Here is a 24,954-nt window from a genome sequence, read left to right on the forward strand (position 1 = left end):
TAATTTTTTACTCAACCCAAATGACTTAAAAATGCATTTTTCTTCTGTAGGGATAAATTATGTATTGCAGAGAATGATTTATGTATTATAATATTATAAAACCTTAAAATATTTTTAAATACCAGGAAAAAATTTCCTAGTCAGCTTGTAAATGACGCCTGTAATTTTACGGAAGCTGACAATGGATGATTGCTTAAAATTTTTATGCTTAATTCAAAGAGATACATATACTTCAGAAAAAGTAATGGACTTTAAAAAAATATTAAGATAAAAAAGATTACTGCATTACCATTGCTAACACCTAATATTAAATTATAGGGCAATGTTCATTCATTTGTTTGTCGCCTCAATAACTTCCAGTATATCTGAATCAATTTTCATTATATATCAAAAGTTTTGATTTAATGTATAATGAGATATTAGGTAAGTGATGATTTAAAAATAAGAAGGCAGACTATTATTGTCATTTTCTCCAAGAAATAACCACATTGTAGCTCAACAAGTGAAATATCAAATAAAAATACAAAAAATATATAAACCAGAACAAATTTTTTTCAGAAAATAGTAATAAATCAGAAAATACTTTCATACTAAAAAAATTTAATAATAAACATTATTAAACAAGTGAAATAAAACAAAAATTACTATTAAAAGCAGTTGGCAAAAAATATAAACTAAGAATTATACTAGAAATCATTCCTTATAATTTTGGGTCTGTATTGCACTTCTAAAGTTTAGCATAATTATTTTTGAGACCTTGTTCAGGTAACATTAAACTATCTGATTTTATCTACTTTTGTTTCAAAGTTGCACATTTATTAAACCTATTTAAAATATTTTTCTCACACTTGGGAAATTCAGATATAATTCGGAAAAATAATAAAAAATGTTGTCAGTTCATTAACCTGCAGATATTGAAAAATATTATACATATAATAAAAGTTAATAACAAATACAATATAATTTACATTCTTTGAAAAATAAATCTGCATTTAGGGGTATTCCATTTTAATTCAACAAATGATCAGTGCATCACTGTTTTTGATTTTGATATTTGGTATATAACTACCCACATTGTAGTAACGAAAAAGGACTTTTTTATATTTAAAAAAAAAATTTTTTTGAGTAATAGACTATTTAATAACTCGCCAACAGGTAAAACAGCCACTTTCGTTACTTTTTCCATGAGCTGTACTGTAGCATTCTTATTTTACATTGTACAGAGGGTCAAAAAAAGCTTTTTGAAAAGAGTTAAGATGGAACTTCATCTTAGTGTACTCAAATTCATTTTGTTACATACCAAATATTGTAATGTTTACTAAAGTTACGTTTACAAATTGTTGTTTTTTTCAAATTTTGGGCCCACAATAAATAATGAAGGGCTTAAGGTAACAGGCCTGTATTTTACCTTTTAACTCTCAGGTAATAGTAGTACTTATAATAAAAAAATTGGACTGTTACTAGTGTCCTTCATTAAAAAAAATGGCTGCCAAATCATAAGATTTTGAAAATGTCTCTATTTGGGGCCCAAAAACCACATGAAGAATATGTGGCAAAAATCTGAAATGTTTACAGTAGTAAGTAATTTTTATGTACTTTAAAACCATCTAAAATTTATTTTGTTACTCAAAGGGGTTAATTAGTAATGAAGCCAGCAAAAACTGCTAAAAACACTGTTCCTTCCAACTGTAAACAATGTATCCAAAAATGATGTTATGTATTTTTTTTTCAGATTATAAAAATTACAACTAAACTCATTAGAATGGATAAATTGATAATTAATAAATAGCCAATTAGAGAATGATAAATAATAATTACAAAATGATAAAAAATTCAAATATATTAACAAGTTGTTCAATTCACTTTTACCTTATTTTACTCCTGCTAATGGAAGTTATGAATAAATCTTGCAATTTTTGATAACAAACTTAATTAACATAACTTAGTGCTTCTACCATTTTTTTTATTGAGTAGAACTGATAAGTCCTCATTCATCTTTGGTGTAATGATTTGTCCTCTTCCAGTAGTTGAAGAAAAGGCTCTGAAGGCATGTGAATCTTTAAAATATTTTCCAGTTAAACCCATGTTTGATTATCCCTTAATGATATCTTGAATGAAGTACCAGGAACCTGCGGATGGAAAACGTGTATTTGATAGTCCTCTTCATTTTCATGTATTTTGACTTCAATGACTTCGCCTAACCACCACTTGCCATCATATACACAGCAGACACAATTTTTACATTTTGGCTTTGGTAAACCTATAAAGCAATCAGAAACACTAATGTCCTTGTGTACCAATACTAATGTAAATCTTTCTGATTCAGAGGTCGCCCAGGCTTTCAGAATACATTTTTGACTTATTGGAATATAACTATAAAAGGTTCTTGTTTCTGGAACTGTTATGATTACCTGATAACAAGGACTGAGGTATTCTTCAGTCTCTTGAACATCTTTATTAGGGCAGAATATAAATGTTATACTTTTTATATTGTCTTTGTAATAATTGTACATTTCAGAAGGTGAAAAAATCTGATTGTTGACTGTCCTTTGTTGAAGGCTTGTTTTAGTCACACAGTCATTTTTATAGTTCCACCAATATCATCACATGGTCCTTTTCCATGGTGTGAGGCAAAAAAATGCCATTTAGCTGTGATTTCAAAATCTTCTTGATGGTAGCACAAATTTATGAAATTTTTCTTGTTTTTATACTGGGCTGAGGAGCCATCACAAAAATTAAAAAAAATTTTAATTTATGGTAGCAGTGTTTTTACTTTATAACTTGCTTTTGGAAGCAGAAGAATGGTGAAGTATTGTGCTTCAACGTCTCAGTAATCACACTGTAGCTTTAGCTTTTAATTTTCCTTCTTTTTTAAAATAAATGAGAAATGGATGTACTGTGGCATAAGTTTTTGACCAGTGATATGAATGGACTTCATCCTGTATCACAAAAGAAAAATTTTGAGAGAAGTCTCCCATTACAATACAATCACCCTCCAACAATTTTCCTTTTTATTGTTGAGGAAATTAGCTTGTTTCTTTGCAACAAAATAATGCCTTTTAGATTATTTAAATTTTCAGTAAGTTTATCTAAGTACTTTTGAAATGGAAAAATTTGAGTAGTTAGTTCACAACAGTCAACAGAAACCCATTGTTTGAAGATAATTTCAAAATCAAAATCATCCCTGCTCTCTTGCAGTAATCTGAGCACTTCATTAGTGCCTGGACATTTTTCATATTGTGACAACATGTACGTTTCATTTTCTATATCACATACCATGGTTGAAAGGAGAATTTTATAATCAAATTTAATTTTTAGAGCAGATAACATGAGTTTTACATTTTGGTGGGTGACACACACACAAACAAAGTAAGTACTTGACCCACCAGTCAGAACACAAAATTTAGATCTTAAATCAGTAAATTTTGAAAAACCAACTTTTAAATTATGTTTTTCTTTAAAGGCTGTATACAATTCTTTTAAGTTACATAAAATAAGCCTTTTTTAACATTCTTGCATGGCATCATTCGGCTGTGCTCAAATTCTTGGACGAGGCCTACAGCGAATGCAAAAGCTGAGTTATTAAATCACTGATGCAAATGTCTACCAAGGCATTTACATCGGTGCCATCCCAACGAGGTCAGGCTTATTACTAAGAGATGTAAAATGTCAGTCAGAAGGCTCCCAGTAAATGTCAGTAGATGACTCCCATTAAAGCCCATCAGGGCAAGGAACAGGGAGGGGGTGGTGTGGCGACCGGAATGTCACTAGGCGGGTGTCTTCCCCTATGGGGTTTGGATGTGCTCACATTCTGGTAAAAATCTTGGAAACATTTAATAACATTTTCATCAATTACATGGCTGGATTTCTTTCTGCCGATTTGAGGCACAATTCCATTTGTTTTAATTAATTGTTCGGATTGATGGGCTAAATACTCACTAACAATAAACTCATTTTGAATTTTTTGAATGCTCCAGCTGCTTGTTAATAAACTTAAAATATTAATTTTTTCTTGGGTTGATGTAACTGTTTTCATTTTATACTTTATTTTAATGATTAATTCTTCATATTCCCTACCTAAATCAGCATAATTTTATGGTACTAAACTGGTTTCTTCTGTAGAAATATTTAAATCAAAAGGAATTGTTTAATTTATTGGTAACTGACTCTGCAATTTTAGTAACTATTTTTTAAAATTGGTTCCTTTGCGCTACTCAATAATTTTTGGATCTTAATGGGGGAAATGCCAAGCACTGAACAAGCTTTATTCACTGACTTGACTATAACACAATGAGGCTCAAATACATCTTGACATTCTGGTTTGCTATCTGTATCATCTTGTGGTTTTTGTATTTTATTTAAGCATTTTGTAAAGTTCTGCAAGGAATTAATTTTAAATCTGGTTTGCTTGTTGAAAGTATCAAAGATATTTCTTGAAGAGATTTCTTAACAGGTTTAGTGTGACAGCTAAATTGGTCAGAGTAACTTTTTCCATTAATATGAAAACATTTATCTAAATATTTGGTTTTATGAAAAGTACAGATATTTTTTGTTTCAGTACATCTAATCCTTAAAGATATCAATCTTATTTGCTGTTAAGTAAACTCTAAAATATCGTGCAATACTAAAGATCTATTGTAAGTCAATTTGTGACATACTGTTTCAGAGTGAATGCTGATTGAACACTCCATAATCCGTTTTTATAAAATGCAAGACTTCTTACAATAACAATACAGTTAATATAAATTTTAAACTACCAACTGCACCTCACTTTGTCTTATCCCAGTTTCTCTACAGCTAAAATAAAAATTTCTCTAATTAATAAAATTAAAAATAAAAGATATCGCGTTAAAGAGAAGTCCACTGCTAATAAAATTACTTTATAAACAAGTGTATCCAACCACAGTATTAACACTAGCAACAATACAACACATCACATTGAAATCAAAACAGTAACTGAGCCTTCTACAATGTTTACATTCAGGATTATGCAAACATTCATGTCCATGCATGTCTATTCACTTTCATGTTTAAACATGAGTTTGTGTGTATGAGTCATACTTTAAGTAACAAACTATCTAGAATATAAGCTATCTCACTATACACGTATCAAACTATTTTGTATAGTAGGCTTATATTATTATCTGAAAAAATACATGCTGTGAATTTTTTTATACATTGCTTACGGATAGAAGGAACAGTGTTTTTTGTGGTTTTCTTCATTACTCGTCAAACTCTTTGAGTAACAAAATAAATTTTAATTGTTTTAAAGTACATAAAAAGTACTTACTGCTATAAGAATTTCAGATCTTTGCCACCTGTCTCACATATGGTTTTTGGACCCCAAAACTAAGACATTTTCAAAATCTTATGAATTGGTGGCCTTTTTTTTAATGAAGGACACTCAGTAACAGTCCAATTTTTTTTTATAAGTACTAATAGTACCTAAGAATTAAAGGGTAAAACACAGGCCTATTACCTTAAACCCTTCATTATTTATTTTGGACCCAAAATTTGAAAAAAAAAAAAAATTGTAAACACAACTTCAGTAAACATTACAAGATATGGTTATGTAACAAAATGAATTTTGACTGCACTACAATGAAGTTCCAACTTTATTCTTTCCAAAAGGCTCTTTTTGACCCTCTATATGATATAGAATAAGAATGCTATAGCTCATGGAAAAGTTATGAAAATGGCGTTTTTACCTGTTGACAAGTTAGAAAATAATCTATTAAAGAAAAATTTTTTTTTTAAATATAAAAATATATTTTTTGGCTACTACAAGGTGGGTAGTTATCGTATATCAAATATCATCAAAATAAAAAATAATAATAAAATAAATGTTTTGAAAATTTGTTGAATTAAAATGGAATTCCCCATTATCAAAATTTTTCCTGAGAATCCACTTTAGCAATCTGAAAATTCTACAGACTATGAAATTCAGAATGAATAATGCTTTGAATTTGGTAATGCTGGCTGAGCTGAGGAAAAGTAAATTACCTTACACTAATGTAAAAATACATTTCATACTATCCTTTACTGTTAAAGGGTATCTGCTTATTATATATGAACACTGAAGGGTGACAGAAGCACAAAGTGATCTATGTAAGTAAAAATGTAACTAATTTCAAACTGCATTACTACAAAGTTAGACTCAGTAATTTAACCTGCTTCATATATATACAAACAATTCAGTCTCTTTCTTTAAATTATATTACAGATAAGAAGGATCAGAATACACTCATATTTCACATTAAGAAAAATAAATATTACCTATGAGCTTCACTTTGTGTTTCCATTTCGATGGCAACCTTCTGCCATGCTTGATTTACAGTTCCTACGACCTCTTTAGTTGCTTTGAGCAATTTGGCAGACAGCTTTGATAGTGTTTTAGAATACTGGGCTTCTGCTTCAGACCTAAAGAAAAGTAAAGGAAAATGATTATTTACATTGTAATAAAGCATTACAGATATTTATTTATAATTTCTGGTTACCTGAAATTCATGGTTGTCACTCACTCATGGGGATGACTTTTAGTTAATCTTTTTGATTAGTTTCCTTGATTAAACAAATTATTAAAAAAATCATGAAGTAAAACTAAAGGAAAGTATCAATAATTTCTATTTTTAACAGATGATTTCTATATAAGTTTACACTTGTGTTATTAAGATGATAGTGACCAATGGAAAAATGCCAAACCCAAGACGAATTGAAATTAGAACCTTCATTACAACATAAGTATATTGATATAAATGTACTTATGTCAAGTCATAAGCCTGATAGCTGATATGAGCCTCTGTTATCAACAGCTGTTACACAAAGCCTAGAGGCAGCATTTATGAAATGTACTTGGCTAAGAGCTGTAAAGAGGGATTGTAGTGTATAGTAATAGATTTGATCATAATTCAGTGTAATATTAGCACTCAAAAATTAAAACAGCAGTCACACATTACTAAATTGGTGAAAAATACGTATTTTGCGTAGTAAAACAGAAGACAAGAAAAATATGCTTCAAAACAGAGTAGAAGGTGATGTTATGTAAACTGTACTGATAAATAAACAAAGGATAATTAATATTGCACATAGTTCAAATTGTACAACAGTAACAAAAAGTGTGCAAAATATAAAACATGATAAAAAAATAAAAATAACATACAAATAATTAGATTTGGAATTACATCAAATGTTTATTTAGACTTATTTTTTGAATTGTACCTTATTTCAGGCTGAAGTCTAACTACAGTCTGGGTTCTAGTTTTCTAAAATTTTAGCCTGGCACTTCTAAGACAGTGACAGTAATTCAAGGCTAATAATTATTAAAATTCAGTTTAATCTAAGCTGAGATAATAATTCAACCCTTATTAATTAAAATATAAGAAATTTAAAGTTATTGTTGCTTTTAACTATTCCCAAGTCTTCAAAAACTGTTAAAGAATTAAAAAAATCTTATATGGACACCACATGACTGTCTTGTACGTCAATTAAATTACATATACACATTTTTTTTTTAAATAAGAAGTACATAAAATTTTATTTCATTAATAAATTCTGATATATTTTCATATATTGTTATTATTGGATTATTATTCATTGTAAAATGTTCTACAGAGGTTAATAATTACTAATAAATCAATATATTTAAATGTAAAAAACAGAAGATGAATTCTGATTTGAACCGATGTGCCTTCCTCGTTTTGTAAGATCCAAACATTTCATTAATTAAAATTTTATTTGGCTATAACTCTGAAACCAATGAAAATAAGTACCACTTGATATATCGTTGAAAAGTTCTCAATGAGGGCTTATTACTGTAGTTAAGAAAAAATCCAAATTCCAAATCCTTTGGATTTTGGGCTTTTTTAAACAATTTTGGTCCGGTCAATTGCAATCAAAAGGGGAAGTGCACAGCTAGATGTTACAACAGTCCTAAATCCAAAATTTCAACATCCTACAACTAATAATTTTTGAGTTTATGTACAGACGTCGCACCAAAACTATCCAAAATGGATATTTCTGATGAAATCTGTAAACCAAAATTTTTCGCGATCACAATACTTCTTTTACTTCATACTAGGAAGTAATAGTAACTTTTTATTATTTCATACAACACTAATGGCATACATTAAGGAGATTCACACCTAACTGAATGAATGAATTAATTTTTTTAATAAAAAAAACAAAAATAGTTGAAAACAGGACCAATTTAAAAAACAATGAAATTAAACTTTTAATAAAAATAAAATGGATGTGAAAAACATAGTAAGCCAAATGAAAAATTACTAACAACTTGTTTATTTTAATTAGACATGGATTTAAAAAAGTCAAAGTTTTTACCTTTTCTTCACAAGTTTCACTAATTTTGGAATCTTATCAAATTTTATCAAGCTATTTAACAAAACTGGTACAATGAATCCATTGATACTAATCAAATAATACTACACAGAAGAATAAAGAAATTATCAGTAACCATAATGCAGTTAAAATTTTTTATTAAGTAAATTAACTCAATCAAACAAGATTTTTAATAATCAATACCTTAGAACTTTTATCAATCTTTCAAGCCTTAATATAACACTAATTAGGAATAAATGTATTTTGAATGGTTAAGAAAAGCACATCAGCAGTTGTCCTAACAGTTAAGAAGGAAAACACAACTGTACTTACTAACATAAATATTAGTTTGTCATAAGTCACTTAGGTTATAAAAAATTAATAATACCTCTTATCTAACAAAAATGGAACCATTATGTAATACGAATAAAAAAAAATCTTTTGATATCTATTTAAAAGTATTCCTTTAAAATAAATCTTTCATATTAAATAAATCTCACAACTCACCAGGTTGGTATACTGTTGTTATACTTGTTTTAAATCAGCTGATTTCAAAGTCGAAGTTATCAGGTTCAAATCCTAATAAAGTAGTTACTTTTCTTCAGATTTTAATACCAGATCACGGATATCGGTGTTCTTTGGTGGTTGGGTTTCAATTAACCACACATCTCAGGAGTAGTCAATTTGACTACAAATTTACCGATACAGTTACATTACACTGACAGGTGTAATGACTTTAATTAGTGATGCGACAATTTATATAAATAAAAGTGATTAAAAAAAATCCTTTCATAATGAAAAAAGATATCAAAAACTTAAAATGTTTCAATTCAGAGAAGCTAAGGATTTGATATTATTTTTAAATTGACTGCGATTATGTAATGAGTAATAAGAAACATTTTTAAACTTCACAATAGAATTTTATAAAACTAATTAAGAAATCTATTACATTAAAAACATCACTCATTTAATGACAGGAAAATAGATTTTAATACATTTGTAGCAATGCAATAAATATATAAAGCTGTACATAATTGTTCTCCTTATTTTTAAAATAGTATACAAGATACATATCGTAAACAAGAAGTACAAGATTTTAGATTCCAGAGCTAAACTATGCCACAGGCTGCAAGAACTGGACCATAACTAACCTCTTTTCTTTATAACTTCTTTCTTTTACTTCCTATTGCAAAGAATAATAATTTTCTAAACAGATTCTTGGAATACTAGTACAGTTTGTTTTGCAAAATGGCTTTATCCTATCATAAAAATAAACTTGATTTTTTGACTAGAATGTACTTATGTACTACATCAGTTAATATTTATTAATTAACAACAGAAAACTAGTCAATAGTTAAAAAATAAAATCCATTGAGCAACAAATATGTTTTTATGGAAGAACTATTTATCCTTTTTACAACTGAAAAGGAATTGATATGGCATATACATTTTCAATTTCATCTTAACTAATTTTACATGAACATAAATATTATTACAAAAGTATATGTTCTACAAACAGCCAGAGAAATATTTTCTAATTACTAGATTTATTTCCTTAAATGTGACATAACTTTACATGATATTACTTTTAACTAACTTATAAAAAACACACTATATCTTTGGGTGTGGTAATTCAGCTATTATAAATATAATTTTTAATTTTCTGTATATTCATTTTTTCTGAATGTTTACGATAAAATCAAATTTTCTTATGATACAATAATTTATTATTATGCATTGCACTTTATTTAATCTACACTTAAGCATAAAGAAAATTTAAACAGCTAATTGTATAAATTAAAGTACTAAAATAACAAAACAAAATACAAAAGTAAACAAAAAATTATACCTTCTAAGGAATTTTGTCATTTAACAATAAATTCAGGCTGGGCAGTTGGGGTAATGATAAGCACTTCAATTATCAAACTTAATCAAATCTGGTGCAGTCAAATCTGAAGACAAATATCTTGGGAACGGATTGCCAAATAATTTTCTTGAAATTACATAAAAATTTAACTGGCTAAATTTTACATTTATTAAACGGTTTTGAAATCTTTTCTGACGTCTACTGCAGAGATTTTTTATATAAAACACCCAAAAAGGAGCTTGATTTTAGAGTACTAATTCTAAAAGTATAATCAGTTTTTTCTAGTATAATCAGTTACTGGTAACTAATCAGTTCTGGTAACTGTAACTGATTGTCATGAAAATCCAAACCAAATTGACTCAAATTTTGAAGTATTATTCATTATTTTTTTTAAACGGACCTGCAAAATCACAATTTAATAATTCTTTAAGATTTTTATGAAGATGTGACATCTTCCCAGACATATTGTTTTGGCTTCAAGAATTGCTTTGAATAATTTAATATTGTAAATTAAAAAATATATTTAAGATTCAATGAGATTATTTACAGCAATTTGAAAAATTTATTATTACTTGGCTGACGTAATGGAGAACAGACATAATGTTCTCAGAGTTTCTTCAAGTAGCTAATTGTTATTCTGTAAAGAATCAACTTATATTTTTAAATGAAAGTTAATCAATTCAAAGTGACTAAGTGGTAAGCATCTAACCATGTTATGATTTTCAGCAGATATTTCAAATGCACTAGTAACAAATAAAGAATAAAAAATAAATCACCTCTCCTGAGCACTTCACTGAACAGACTTTTTGGATATTTCCAGTAAGCGTAATATGTAAAAAAAAAATAAAATAGATGTGTGGTTAAGTGCAGTAATCGTAATGGCAGTGGGCCTAATATGAATTTCAGGTGAAATAACTATTTTCAAGAATAATAATATTCCCATATTAAGTTTACTAAGAAAGTGAGGACTGAAGTGGTTTCCATTCACTAATGGTTTGCTTTTCCCACACAAAAATTCAGAAATCTTCATAAAAAAATCCTTTTCCACAAATGTACTGTTGCATATTTTCATGTTAAGCCACTAAAATGCAGGTGATACTGATCCCTAAAGCACACACCACCATTCTGTTTCACCAAAGGGACTAACTGTACAATGAACATCATTTTCCCCAAAGAAAGCAACTCAGACTGATACCTCTTGCAAATTAATTAACAAAGATATGTTATTAAATTTTCCTTCTACAAAGAAACGAAAAATCAGATAAAAGTAGTATTACTTTTTTATAAATGTAAATATACTAAAGTCCAGATATAAACTAAATTCTAGAAACAATGAATTATGAAAAAAATTTCCGAACTTAAATAAATTTAATAATTTAAAGGAGATTTTTAAGTTTATGTTAAGAGAAAGTCATTTTATAATGGCGTCATGAAGGAAATAGAAAAAGATAATTAGGAAAAAATACACTAATTAGGAAAATTGTATATATTAGAAAAATACGATCCTAAGAGAACAGTTACTTATAAAAAATTCAGTGCTTTGACAATAGTTGTATAAAATAGTTTGATCTTACTTTACCAAATTTTGGTTAAAAGTGTTAAATTTTTCTACGCTTATTCATTAATGTTGTTCTGATCAGCATAATTAATGATCACATCAATTCAAATTAAATATTAATTAGAAAAAAAAAATTTACATAACTTGCAAAGCTAAAATATTAAGAAAATAATAAAAGTAATCTATGGATTACTTTAAAAAAAAAATAATTTTTTTACTAAAATTAAGAAAACATTTTGCATGGATGTGCTAAAAATAAAACATGAAGGAAAAAATTTCTCAACCTATTTTTGCTGATGTTAAAACAATTTATTGGTACTGAACATCAGCAGTTTCAATCACATTATGTCTACTAAACAAAAATGAAAGCATGTCTTCATGCCATGAAGTATTTGTGATAAGGAAAGTGTTTCCAATACAAATGGCATTTTCTGTTGAGTTGTTTCACTTCACAGAAAAAATTTAATCCATAATTTCACGACTAATTTACCCTTTTATTATAAACTGATTTTGTTTAAACTGATTTTGAGAATTTGTGTCCATAAAGTTAGCAAATTATTTAAAATATAGTTTTAAAAGCTGAACTGATCAAAATCCTGAAAAACAGATTTTGACTTGTGCAAAATGTTTTCATAGAAACATAGGTGCCTGGCTAGTGCTTTTATTACTGTTGTTGAATTTTTATTATTATGACTTAATAGAATCTTTGACAACAGCTAAAATGATGCAATAATAATAAGTCATAATCGAAAATGTCCTCATATCTTCATTATATTTAAAATGTAATTTTGCCTGTTTTGGAATAATAAAACTTTTGCATAAAATGATTATCACACATTGAGAATTTATGTGTTAATAATTTTATACTTATGTATTAATAAAAGTAAAGAACTTGTAAAGAAAACTGTTTATTTTGCTTCTCTCTTTTAAAGACTAAAAGAATGTAGGTTTTAATCAAACATAAAATATCAAATTAACTTAAGATTTAAAAAAATTTTTAACAATACAAATAACTTTAAAAACTACATCAAATGAAAAGTATTCACGAAAAGAATCTAAATAAAAATTAATTCAAGAAACAATAAACCTCAAAAATCTTTTGGTATCTAAATATTTATTAATTTATTCTCTTTGGCAAAATTACAGGCTAATACTCAGTTACCATCCTACTTTTTTTTGGAGTAATGAATTTTGTAGCAAATACCAGGATTTTGTAGCAAACCAGGATCTGAACCTAGATCCTTCCAGATGAAAGGTGGAGAAACTACCGGCCTGTAGTGGAGGTTAGAATGACTGGTTTTAATTAACTTATTCAATAATCAAGTATTTATAGTTTTTCAAGGACAAAACAATGTTTTTCTTTAACTCCAAAAGATTCAGAAGATTAAGGAAAAAATAATTTTAATAAACAAAGTATATTTACATTTAAGAAGATATGTTTAATATGAGAGACTTGTCTTGAAATTATTCAATTCAGTAACTACTCTTAAATGCATTAAAAAGAAATCAGTTTAAAATAGAAAAGATGAAGTAGAACTCATTAATCAAAAATGTATATAAAAACCTCACGTAAAGAAAATAATTACATAAAGAAATAAATTTAATACGGTTATGGTTTCGTTGGAAGCAACTTTCAATAAAAGTATTTAAAAATTCAAACTTATTTTTCATCCTAGAATTATATATACAAAAAATAAATTTACTGACTCGCGTAAGATTACAAAATAATTGATATTTTTAATTTTCATCAAAATTAAAAATGAAAAAGTTCATGAAAGTACATAAACTGAATACTAAAAGATTTTTATCAAAAATCTGACATTAGAGCCCTTTAACAATTTATATATCAGTTACATAGATGGTAAAATTTTAATAATTTTTCTTAAACAATTATAACATATAAAACAACTATTTTGTATAATTTAATGTCATTAAGCTTGGAGAAGTACTTCGGTTAACACCGCCATCGTCTACGTCACTTTTGTCTGTTCCAGTTTAATAGATATGATAAAAAAATCGTCAGCTTAATTAGGCTAGAAATTATCACCAAAATATTGTTTTACTTGCGAATTACACAAATAACTTGGTATGCTAAATAATGCACAAATAACTTGGTATGATAATTTATGTTGCAGTGCAGTAAAGTATTACAAACAAACTACAAAGCTATTAAGAATATATAGGAAAAAACTTTTCAAGAATGTAATAAAAAATGATAATGTATGTTTCTGTATACTGTTATTACAATGAAATAAATAAACGACACAATAAAGAACATAACCTTCAAAACGAAGCTGCACTACGCGATCAGTGCACAGTAATCATAAAATAAATTGATCGATATTTGTTAACACACCGGGTTGGTCTAGTGGTGAACGCGTCTTCCCAAATCAGCTGATTTGGAAGCCTTCTTATAGGCAGTTGCTTTTATACGGACTTTAATACTAGATCGGATCGTGAATACCGGTGTTTTTTGATGGTTGGTTCAACAATCATAAATCTTAGGAATGGTCGAACTGAGGCTGTAGAAGACTACACTCACACATATCATCCTCTGAAGTAATATCAGAACGGTAATATCCGTTGGCTAAACAGAAAAAGAAGATCGATATCTGTTTTCAGTGACATGTAAATAACTATTACTTCTCAAGAGAGTAGACAAATATGACGTTAGAATAGTGTATTAAAAAAACAAAAATGCACCTTAAAAAGAACGTCACAATATACGTTGACTTGTAAAGGGTCAAATATAAGAATTTTATAGGTATTGCGCCAGCCTCCGAGGCGGGAATGGTAGAATCTCGGTCAGACATGGCATTTTCACACGCTACAAATCATTCATCTCATCATCTGAAGCAACACCTACTAACGGTAGTCCCGGATGTTAAAGAAAAAAAAAAGGAATTAAATTTTTGTGGCCAAACAGCTGATTATATATTGGGTAAATTAATTTTTCTTTTTGGAATTTTTTGATATTTTAATTATTACACTGTAATTTATTTAAAAACTGCATTTAAAATAAAGATTTAATTTGTTTTGGCATAATTAATCCAAAATACCAAGTGGTCATTTTATTTCTCTTCTCATTTGATTTTTATTTTTATGTAAATATTTTAATTAAACTATAATCTAACCACTGTTCCTAATGAAAAAATAAAGGTAAAATTTGTTTTCATATAAATTTTACAAATTCTTCATATACCAACATGCCCAATTCCATAGCTCAGACCACAGGTTATTATTAGAAAAATCCACTTTCTCTTTTGATAGGCCAAATGAAAGAACATCAGCATATTATTAAAAAAAGTCATATCATTAAATTATTTTTAAAAAAGAAAAACCAAGTTTTGTGAAAATGATTTTTATCATGTTTTCTCAGATTACTTGCCCTAATATCTATTTGCTCACATAACTAAATAGATGAAAATACAAAAAAAACCCTCTTGATAAAATTTTGAATGATTTTAAAATGTGTTACCTCAATCCTTCAAAATGTTTGGAAAAATGTTCAAAACATGAATCATAAGAACAGTTAAACTGAAAACCTTTCTTCTTTTCAAGTAAATAATTAATTACACTACAAATGAACACTACTCATTCTACCAACTTCTACGTTGGAGTGGTAACACTTCCAATCTTTCATGCAGAAAGTGCTGGACTGAATAATCGCGGTTAGCATTTTTTTACACTCTATAAAATTAACTCATAAAAATTAAAAGAGATCATAAATAAAAAAAAACAACAAAAGAGTAGAAGCCGCAATTGACTGTAACCTGTAGTTTCAAGAGAAAAACAAATAAGTACTTGTAACTACAAACTTTAGCTGATCATTAAAACCTTTTATTTAACTCGCTTTAGGAATAATCAAATCTTGCAACTGTTATATCTTTTGATCTATCGTATGAAAATCAATGAAATTTGGTACACGTAAACTTCGATGACAATACAGCACTACAGTGTCAAAATTTGATACGACCCACCCCCATGCGCTACCCCTACGCTAAATTCATGCATTTAGTTGAAAATTTTCATTTCTCATGAAGATATGAAAATGATTGAAATTTGGTAGACGTATGTAACTTCGATGTGTAAAAATAAATATTTTTACTTTTTTTTTAGTCTTAAAAAAATACAAAAAAAATTACAAAAATATATTTGATTACATATAAAAAATTACTTTTTAAAAAGGCTTTTATTTTACTAATATTAATATTAAAATTAATAAAAAAGGAAACAAATTAGAAAAACTCTCTAAAAAGTAAAATATAAGAATTAAATGAAATTGAGAATTTTAAACAAAAAAAATATAATATATTAACAAATATAAAAATGCACTGAAAGGTAAAAAATAAATTATATAAATATCTAATAAATAACCAATAAATAAATGTAATAATTATTAAATTTTAAAATTAAAAGTAATGAAAATTTTTAGTTAAATATAAGCATGGTGCAGTTTTTATAACAATGTTTTCGAATAAGTATTTATAGACATTTGCTGTATTTTAAAATATATTTTTTGTTGTAATGAGGTTGTTTAGTATATGTATATACTTTATTCATCTGTAATAAAATAACTCAAGTTTTAATTCTCTTATGGTTCAAATTTGCACCGAGATGACCTTTAAGGGTTAATAAGATTAAAAATAAAAATTAAATTTAGAAATCTTGCACAAAGTTATTAAATTTTGACGGTAATCTGAAAAATTATTAATTATTATCATTATTATAATTTTAATCTTAATTATGAATTTATTAAATAAAAATTCATAATTAATTAAAATTAAACTTTTAGCGGAAAGAGTGTGTTCAATTTGGTTTAGATTACAAGGAGAATTCGAAGATGAACTTCAACTATGTGAGAACATGTACAAAGAAAGCAAGTTGGTGTATTTTCCCAGATTGTTACTTGTAGCTAGTCACCCTCAATTGGAGAGGTTCCAGCAAATCTTTCCGCCTCCTCGCGTCGTTATTGAAAATGAAAATTAAGATTAATTGTTGTAAAGATAAATGTTGTGTTGTTTGAAATAAATTATAAAAACTGCGCCATGCTTTTATTTAACTAAATATTTTCATTTCTATTAATTTTAAAATCTAATAATTATTACATTTTTAAATTTATTTGTTATTTATTAGCTATTTATATAATTTATTTTTTACTTTTCAGTGCATTTTTATATTTGTTAATATATTATTTTTGTTTTGTTTAAAATTCTCAATTTCATTTAATTCTTAATTAATTCTTGATTCTCAACTTGATTTTTTTACTTTTTAGAGGGTTTTTCTAATTTATTTCCTTTTTTTATTAATGTTGTTAATATTAATAAAATAATTTTTTATATGTAATCAAATATATTTTTGTAATTTTTTTTGTTTTTTTGTATTTTTTTTTCTTATGATATTAATTTTATGGTAAACAAAAATGCCAAACCTGAGTCAGTTGAAACATACACCTTCCAAATGAAAAGCAGAGAAGCCTTTAATTATTTTTTATTATCCAGAGGCAGATTATATTAATTATACTTTTAAAGGAAATTATATTTATTTATTTTTTAGTAAATTGACAATTAATTATACACATGTTATACACTTTTTGTATATAATCTGAAAAGATTTTAATTGAATCTTTAATATGAAGTATAATTTGTCACTTTGAGTTATGAGGTATGCTCGCTCTGACTGTCTGCAATGAAGTTCTGATTCTAGAGCAGCATCTTTTTTTGTCCATTGACCTGTTTGAAAATCCACTAATTCTTGTAGCCCTCCCACATTTTGAAGGCTAGGAATATTTATTTGGAAAGCAGTTTACCAAAAAACCAATGTTGTTGAATTTTATTAACAATAACTGTATGTTGTAAATCAAGTAAATACATAGTATTGAGAAATACTTAAACGACCAACATATACGAATATACAATAGCTGCCGTCAAATACGTAAGAAGATTCTTAGTAATCATTTATTTATTGTATGTTATGTCATAAATTGTATAATTCAAACTAAAAATAACTTTAATTTAACATTTTCAACTTTGTATTTTTATGTTATTCAATAATTAGTAAAATCAAAATGTTTAATTCAATAAGAGCCTTGGTTTGATGAACAGAAGCTATATTTTTCTATTTTCAGCTTGAAATTTGTTATACTGATCAAAGGTCTCCTTGCTCTTCAATATTTAATCAATTTTGTATTTTGAATGGTAAATAATTAAGTCTATTAAAGCTGAATTTCACCAAATTCAAAACTAGTGCACCAACTAGTTTTCTGCACTAGTTTTCCTAGTTACTAGGAAAACTAATGCAGAAAAATATTGCTTTCTTCCAGAGGATAAAAAATGTATCTTTTACTTCAGCACTAATCCAAAAACATGATGGATTTCTCTTACAGCATAATTAAATAGTGAAATCACTTTGTAAATATAAAAAAGCTGTTCTAGGAGTTCTATAGAGACAGTTTTAATGTAATTATCGAATGGACTCACACCCAATCTGGGATTTCCATTTCGAGTAAACCATGAAAGCTTATTTTCATTTCTTCATGTAATCTTTTTAACTGATGAATATAAACTTGAAGATCTACACTATATACATTGTTTACAATTGTGGATAATGAAGTTAAGTGAAAAAATTCACATGATAAACTGCTTCGAAAAAGTTCAAATTTATTAAAAAATGAACTGAATTAATTTCATTATCAGATTTAAATCCATTCTTTGCAGTTATTGCTAAGAAAATTTAATTTATCAAATATATCGGCTAAATAGAATATATCATTTTTGTTGGAAGCATATTTTCTCCAATCACAGTCTCTTCAAATAATTCTTTAAGATTGTATCAAAGTACAACAATTCTATGCAGGCAGTTTTCCTGTGACAGCCAATGTACTGCTGTATGTAATGCAAGACGATCATATTCTTTAGCAATGTCTTCACAAAGTTGACAAAAGAGGCAATTTTTCGAAGCATTTGAATTAATATAATTCAAAGCTTTTATGACCCAAAAAGTTTCATGCAAATCGACCTCCTAAATCTTTTGTCACTAAATGCTACTGATGAAAAACTCAGTGAATTGCAGACAAAGCTGGTATATGATTCTTCAAATAGGCCAGGAATCCCTCTTATCTTCCTGTCATTGAAACTGTCCTGTCTGTAGCACAAGACGTATTATCTTTTAATAGAATGCTTTTGTTACCAAAACATTTTTGCACCACTTCAAAAATTGATTTGCCAGTGGTATTTGTTATTAACTTTCTAGTAAAAAGAATTTCTTCTACTATTCATCTCTTACAAATCTCACACATGTAAGAAGTATTGTTTCATTATTTATCAATGTCGATTTATCAATCCTGGAGGAAAATCCTTAATTCTCAGTTCTTTAATTAGTTACTCCACATCATGGGCCATTTCATTTATTTGGCAGGATATAGTATTATTGCTTAATGGAATATTGCTTCTTATTTTATTACTCTTCTGATTCATCATTAATGAAATAATAACTAACAAAGTAGGTAAAATCAGTTTTTTTTTCTATTATGTGGCTTCCAATTTTTAGCAATTTAATTTGAGATCTCATATGATGCAATTAATCCATGACTAATAATAGAGGTTTGTTCCACAAATGGTTATGTGGTTGATCTTTCCTTAAAATCATCACATAGCTTTTGGAAATAATGAACTGGTTTGTTTCTTTTATCTTTGTGGTATTAGTTTCCAAATGTATTTTTAATTTGATACGCACATACAGTTGCTACAAAGGATCTTGTTACTTATTAAAAAACATTGGAATTTTGTTATTCATTGGTGATTCAGTAAAACTGTAAGCGAGATACTCAATGAAATAATGACAATATTTTTTTCTTTGAATCAGAAATAGAATCCATAGGTAATAAATATAAAATTAAAAATTATATTTTGTTGTACTAACTGACCAGTGTTGATAAATTATTTGCAATAGGGATGTCTTATCACAGAGTGCAGCACTTTTTGTATGGGTTCTTTGTTATCATATTGCATTTGCTCTCTATTGCTGATTGGCTAATTTTTTATTTTATTTTCAAAGTATTTATTACATTTAATATTATAAATTTTACTTAAACTAGAAATTTTTACAATAAAATGTTTTGTTTTTTTAATACTTTATATAAGCAAATGGATAGGTAATGATTTGTTCAGTAAATAAGGGATTTATAAATGTTGAAAAAATATAAATAAACATTAGTGAGTTGTCACTTTTTAATTTTGTTTTCAAAATATTTATTACAGTTATAAAACTTTGATCATGCATCGTTGGTATGATTGGATTAAAATTATGATGTTTAATTATATGAAATCAAAAACGTACATTTTTGTAAATTTTGATGTGGTTTTGTAATTATTTAAAATAAAATTAGTATCTTTATAAACCATAAAAAAATGATGACATCTGACAAAACAATCCTAAAATTCAGGCCTACAAACAAAAAAATTATATAGAGGGTTTTGAAGCTGAATCTCCATGACTTTAAATAAACATGTAACCTATTATGAGTACCTTCATGATGAGATAGAATGACCTCTAATTTTTGCTAAATACTTTCTACAGTGCTAGACACAGTACACATGTAGCAAGAGGAATGTTATGGAATGATTCTCCCATGGTATTCTTTAAAAATTCAAACTTCAAATCTTTATTTTTGTATTATCTTTATTTGGAGATGTGTAAACACCAGGGCAAAATTAGTCTGTTTCTTCTTCAAATAGTGGGCTCTATAAAACTAACATCATAATAAATAATCAGATTTTTAAATCAGATCATAATAAATAAAAATTATTGACTGAAGTAATCAGATTTGAAAAAAATTACATCGAGGTTTAATATAAATTACAGACTTAAACTGACAAATATAACTGTGGTAAAAGTTCTGGAGGCAGTAACTAAGGTGACATGTGGTAACTAAGTTAAGGATGTGGACATGTGACAATTAATTTCTTAACAATACAGGAAACTTCAAAGAAAAAATTAAGAGCAAAAGAAAAAAATGATCTGACCTACATGCAGTCATAGAAAATCACTTCATAGGTAACTTATTTAAGAAAAATAAGCTGCATATCTGCACTATAGAATAAAGGATTAACAAAAGAAACTTATTGAATGACTTCAGTAAGTGTTATTGAAATGCTTGAAAAAAACAAAACAAAAAATACATTACAAGCATTTACACATTGCATTAACATTGCATTTGTGTATTAACATTGCATTAATACACAAAACTAATCTATCCTAATTCATCTTAAGAGTACAATTAAAGGAACAGAAACTTCCATCTGATAGCTATTTCTGCTGCATTGAGTAGCACGAAGGTCAAAGCCATTTGTTTATCATTAGTGAATATATGTTCTTTCTCACAACATGGTTATAAAATAGGATATTTTGGTTGTTATTTATTTGTATAAATCTGTATATTTTTAAAAGATTAACATAAAACATCATGCTCAGAAACTCACAATCATAATCATATTAGATAATCTAAAATACTAAAATATTAAAGATAAATATGCCATTTGCTGCATCAAGAAAAGTACGCATATTTAGAAGTACGCATATTTTCACTCACCATGTGAATCTCTCATCAAGTAAATGTCTTTAGCTTCTTATTTCCTTGTGTAAAGTAGCACACATCAAACACCTCACACGCACATGCACCTCATCAAGCACACATCACACCTTGATAATCCAACATAGTTGGGGGTGAAACCAACTCGGTTATTGATAGAACCAGTTGTACTGGATTTATTCAACAGAGTACAGCACCCAACTCTGGATAATTGTAGTAGCGTTTGTTGTAGCGTTTTAAATGATCCTGGACCTCCAGAGATGGCTGAACTGCAAGCGTAGGAAACTGTGGTATGAGTTGACCTAGTGCCTGGCTGGTCACGGTTGCTTTAAAGCGTAACTGTTCATGCAGGCATTGAGACTCTGTGGAATGTGATTATTGCAGAAGGGAGGACACTATAGAACACACCGTAGAGTGTGACTGGTTCTTGTAGCATAGGAAAGTATAGCTGAGAGATTTCAGCATATTTATCCCAAATAACATCATGGGGGTTATGCTGCAGATCAAACAGGTGTGGTATGCGATGTTGAAGATGTTAGCCAGAATTATCTACATTATCTCCATGAAGTTGACAGATAAGTACAGGAGAGAATTCTCCATGATTGTTTGTTACGACTGTGCTCATATTAAAACTTTCTTTGGCTGCAAGGAGAAGAACTTGACAAATATTACTCATCATCAGAACTAACTGAGCTGATGAATTATTAAGCTACAGAAGAAATAACTGTAAATCAAATACCATTTACAATTAAATTTTAATGAATTTTTACAGATTTATCATTAAAGTTATTTACAAAGATTAAAAATCAAAAGAAACTGGTAATTTTTTAATAATACTTTCAAAAACATAAACTGCAATTTCATTTTGTACAAAATTTAGCTCATCCTTATTTTAAAACATGTAAAGAAATACTTCAAAAACATGTTAACTTGGGATAATTATTTTCATAAAAAGTAATACAATGTACATGTCATAAAACTTTTTATAATGTGCAAAAACAGAAAAAAACAGTTGATTTGGAGTAGCGAATTTTACTAATTAATATAAAGTTGGTCATAAACTTTTGGTGATATTTATATTAAAAATGGATTAATTTCTGGAGAAGAATTTATCTTGGTTAAGAAATATTGTGAAAGACGTAAATCTTTACACCTCATAACCATACATTTGTTAAAAAATGCTTGTAGTCTTGTTTAGAGTAACACTCTGTCAATCTATTACCATCTCATTATACACTCTCATACAACAATCAGATTATAAGACTAAACAGTATTATTTTAAACGACTACTCAAATTCTACATTAAATTTCTACATTTAATTCTTCATCAAAATCATATTATTTTCTAACATTTGAGTAACACGACATTTTTATTTAAAATAGCCTAAAACTCCATGAGTGTTGTGTTTTGTTTATGAAATAAAATTACAACTAAAAAATAATGAGATTCAAAAGAAAAAATTACATTAAAGATAAATAAATTTAATATTATGTAACATAAGAAATTCCCACTGTAAAAAAAGAGTAAGTAACAAGGCCATTTTAAAGCAGTCATGACCTCGATGAATGTAACATAAGAATATTTTACACAATCGATACATTTATTATATTGCTTGACTAAATTTAGTTTTATATGTTAAAAAATTTATTAGGATTTGAGTTTCATCGACTATCCTGTTAATGTTGATTTTAAGATATATAATGCCAACAAAATTTGGCGCTCATTCTAAACAATATTTTTATTAATAAAAATAAAATGCTTACTAACCTACATGATAGAAACTAAATGTGTGTGTGTGTGTGTGTGTGTGTGTGTGTGTGTGTGTGTGTGTGTATAAAACTTTTAAAAATATTAATAAAGATTCAAGACTAAAATAGAAAACTAGATTAGAACTAGACCTAGATTAATGTAATAAAACATTAAAACAATAATTATTCAACAGTGTTTGAGTTAATATTAATGATTAATACTTGTATCCTTCTTTTACGTTTTAATTTGAGTACTTTTGTACCACATAAGTGATAAAAATTAAGTGTAAACTTTAACATGACAACATTTTGGCATGCTCATTCTGTACATCAAAGGTTCCTGACTATTCTCTCAAATATTTTTTTATAAGTTGACCTCAATGTATCAAATTCATAGTAGTCCAAAGACTACTATCGCTATAGCTATCAGAATAGTTTATTAGAACACTATTAGAGCAGTTTAAATGATTTTGCATTAAGAGTGGAAAATAGCAGCATCAATCTTTGAGAATAGCAGGGAAAGCCACTAAAAGTGTTATTCAATTAATTTAATAAACATTGTATTAAAATAGGCTTTGTTTACCGGCAAAAAAAATTTAATAGTTTTTTGTAATTTTCTTTGTTGAACTTCAAAGACAACAAAATAGCAAAATTTTTCCATTTACCCTTAAATCTGATAGAACCCTTAAAAGAATTATTAAAATTAAAGTATTTAGTCGTCAATCCATTAATAAAACATTTTTTTGAGTATTTAGCTTGACATTGAAAGCCTTGATCTTAACTCGATCCGACCAAAACATCATCATGAGTATAAATTGCGTTATTAGTTACAGAAATTTATGTAAAATTATGACAGATGACTAATTAACTAGAATTCAAGATAAAAAACTACAATAAATATAAAAAAAATTCAGTACAAAAGTGACTTTTTTAATATAATATTTTACATAAGAAAAGCACAAATTTAAGTAAAATTTTTGTTTAAATGTTGAAACAAGATTTCAAATTAAAACAAAATTTGTGTTTTATTTTAAATCGACATAAAATAAATAGTAAGAAAATTAATTTTTTTTAATATATACGATAGAATTACAATAACAACAAATTTTTAAGTGACTGCTTTGAAATGAAACTATTTTCATTAAAAAAAATGTATAATAACAAAAAATATTTGTATTAATATTTTTCAGGTTACAATTAGTTACTTATTTAATTAAAAATAAGAGAAAATGCGCATTACACAAAATCCTTTTTCAATAAACTTCTATATTAGTTATATAATGAACTGTTCAAAAAATATATTAAAAATGTAATTACTAATAAATATATTTATAACCTTATCTTTTTTTTTAAATTCGAGGAATTCTGAACGCGCACTACAATCTATTTATAACCCCGAGTGGTATACAGTTTAAATGGTTGTATAGAAAAAATAACAGGTCACCAATACAGTTAACCGTTATCGAATTGTTTTATAATTTCTATACACCAGACAACTGTTATTTATTTTTTTTTATTTCTAATAACTATGAAAAAATTAATTTACTTTTACATAAAAATTCATTCCAACTTCAGGAATTCAAAAATTTTCTAATGAAAATGTCCAAGCCAACTTAAGTATATATTTTTTTTATTGTAGCCAAGAATATTATTAATTAAACAAAATAAAATCTAATCTACTCAACTTAATTAATTTTATTAATGAACAAATTAACTTAGTTAAAAAAACCTTACGTAGTTCTATTTATGTGTTTTTTTTTTATGAAAATCTTTTCGTAAAAAAGAAATAATCTAAAACATTTTTTAATTTAAAAACTAAACAATATGTAAGCTGGGAATTAAATAGATAAACTGGCT

General features: G+C 27.1%; 1 protein-coding gene across 1 annotated transcript in view; it reads right to left on the bottom strand.

Moving 5' to 3' along the window:
- The window catches only part of Nost (Nostrin), a 201,614-nt gene that overhangs the window by 24,462 nt on the left and 152,198 nt on the right, over window positions 1-24,954 (bottom strand). The window contains exon 4 of the mRNA XM_075356900.1: window positions 6,277-6,420. Within this exon, the coding sequence (XP_075213015.1) occupies window positions 6,277-6,420 (144 nt within the window). The remainder of the gene's footprint in view (window positions 1-6,276; window positions 6,421-24,954) is intronic.

Source organism: Lycorma delicatula, chromosome 2 (assembly GCF_047948215.1).
Source record: "Lycorma delicatula isolate Av1 chromosome 2, ASM4794821v1, whole genome shotgun sequence".
Lineage (NCBI taxonomy): Eukaryota > Metazoa > Arthropoda > Insecta > Hemiptera > Fulgoridae > Lycorma > Lycorma delicatula.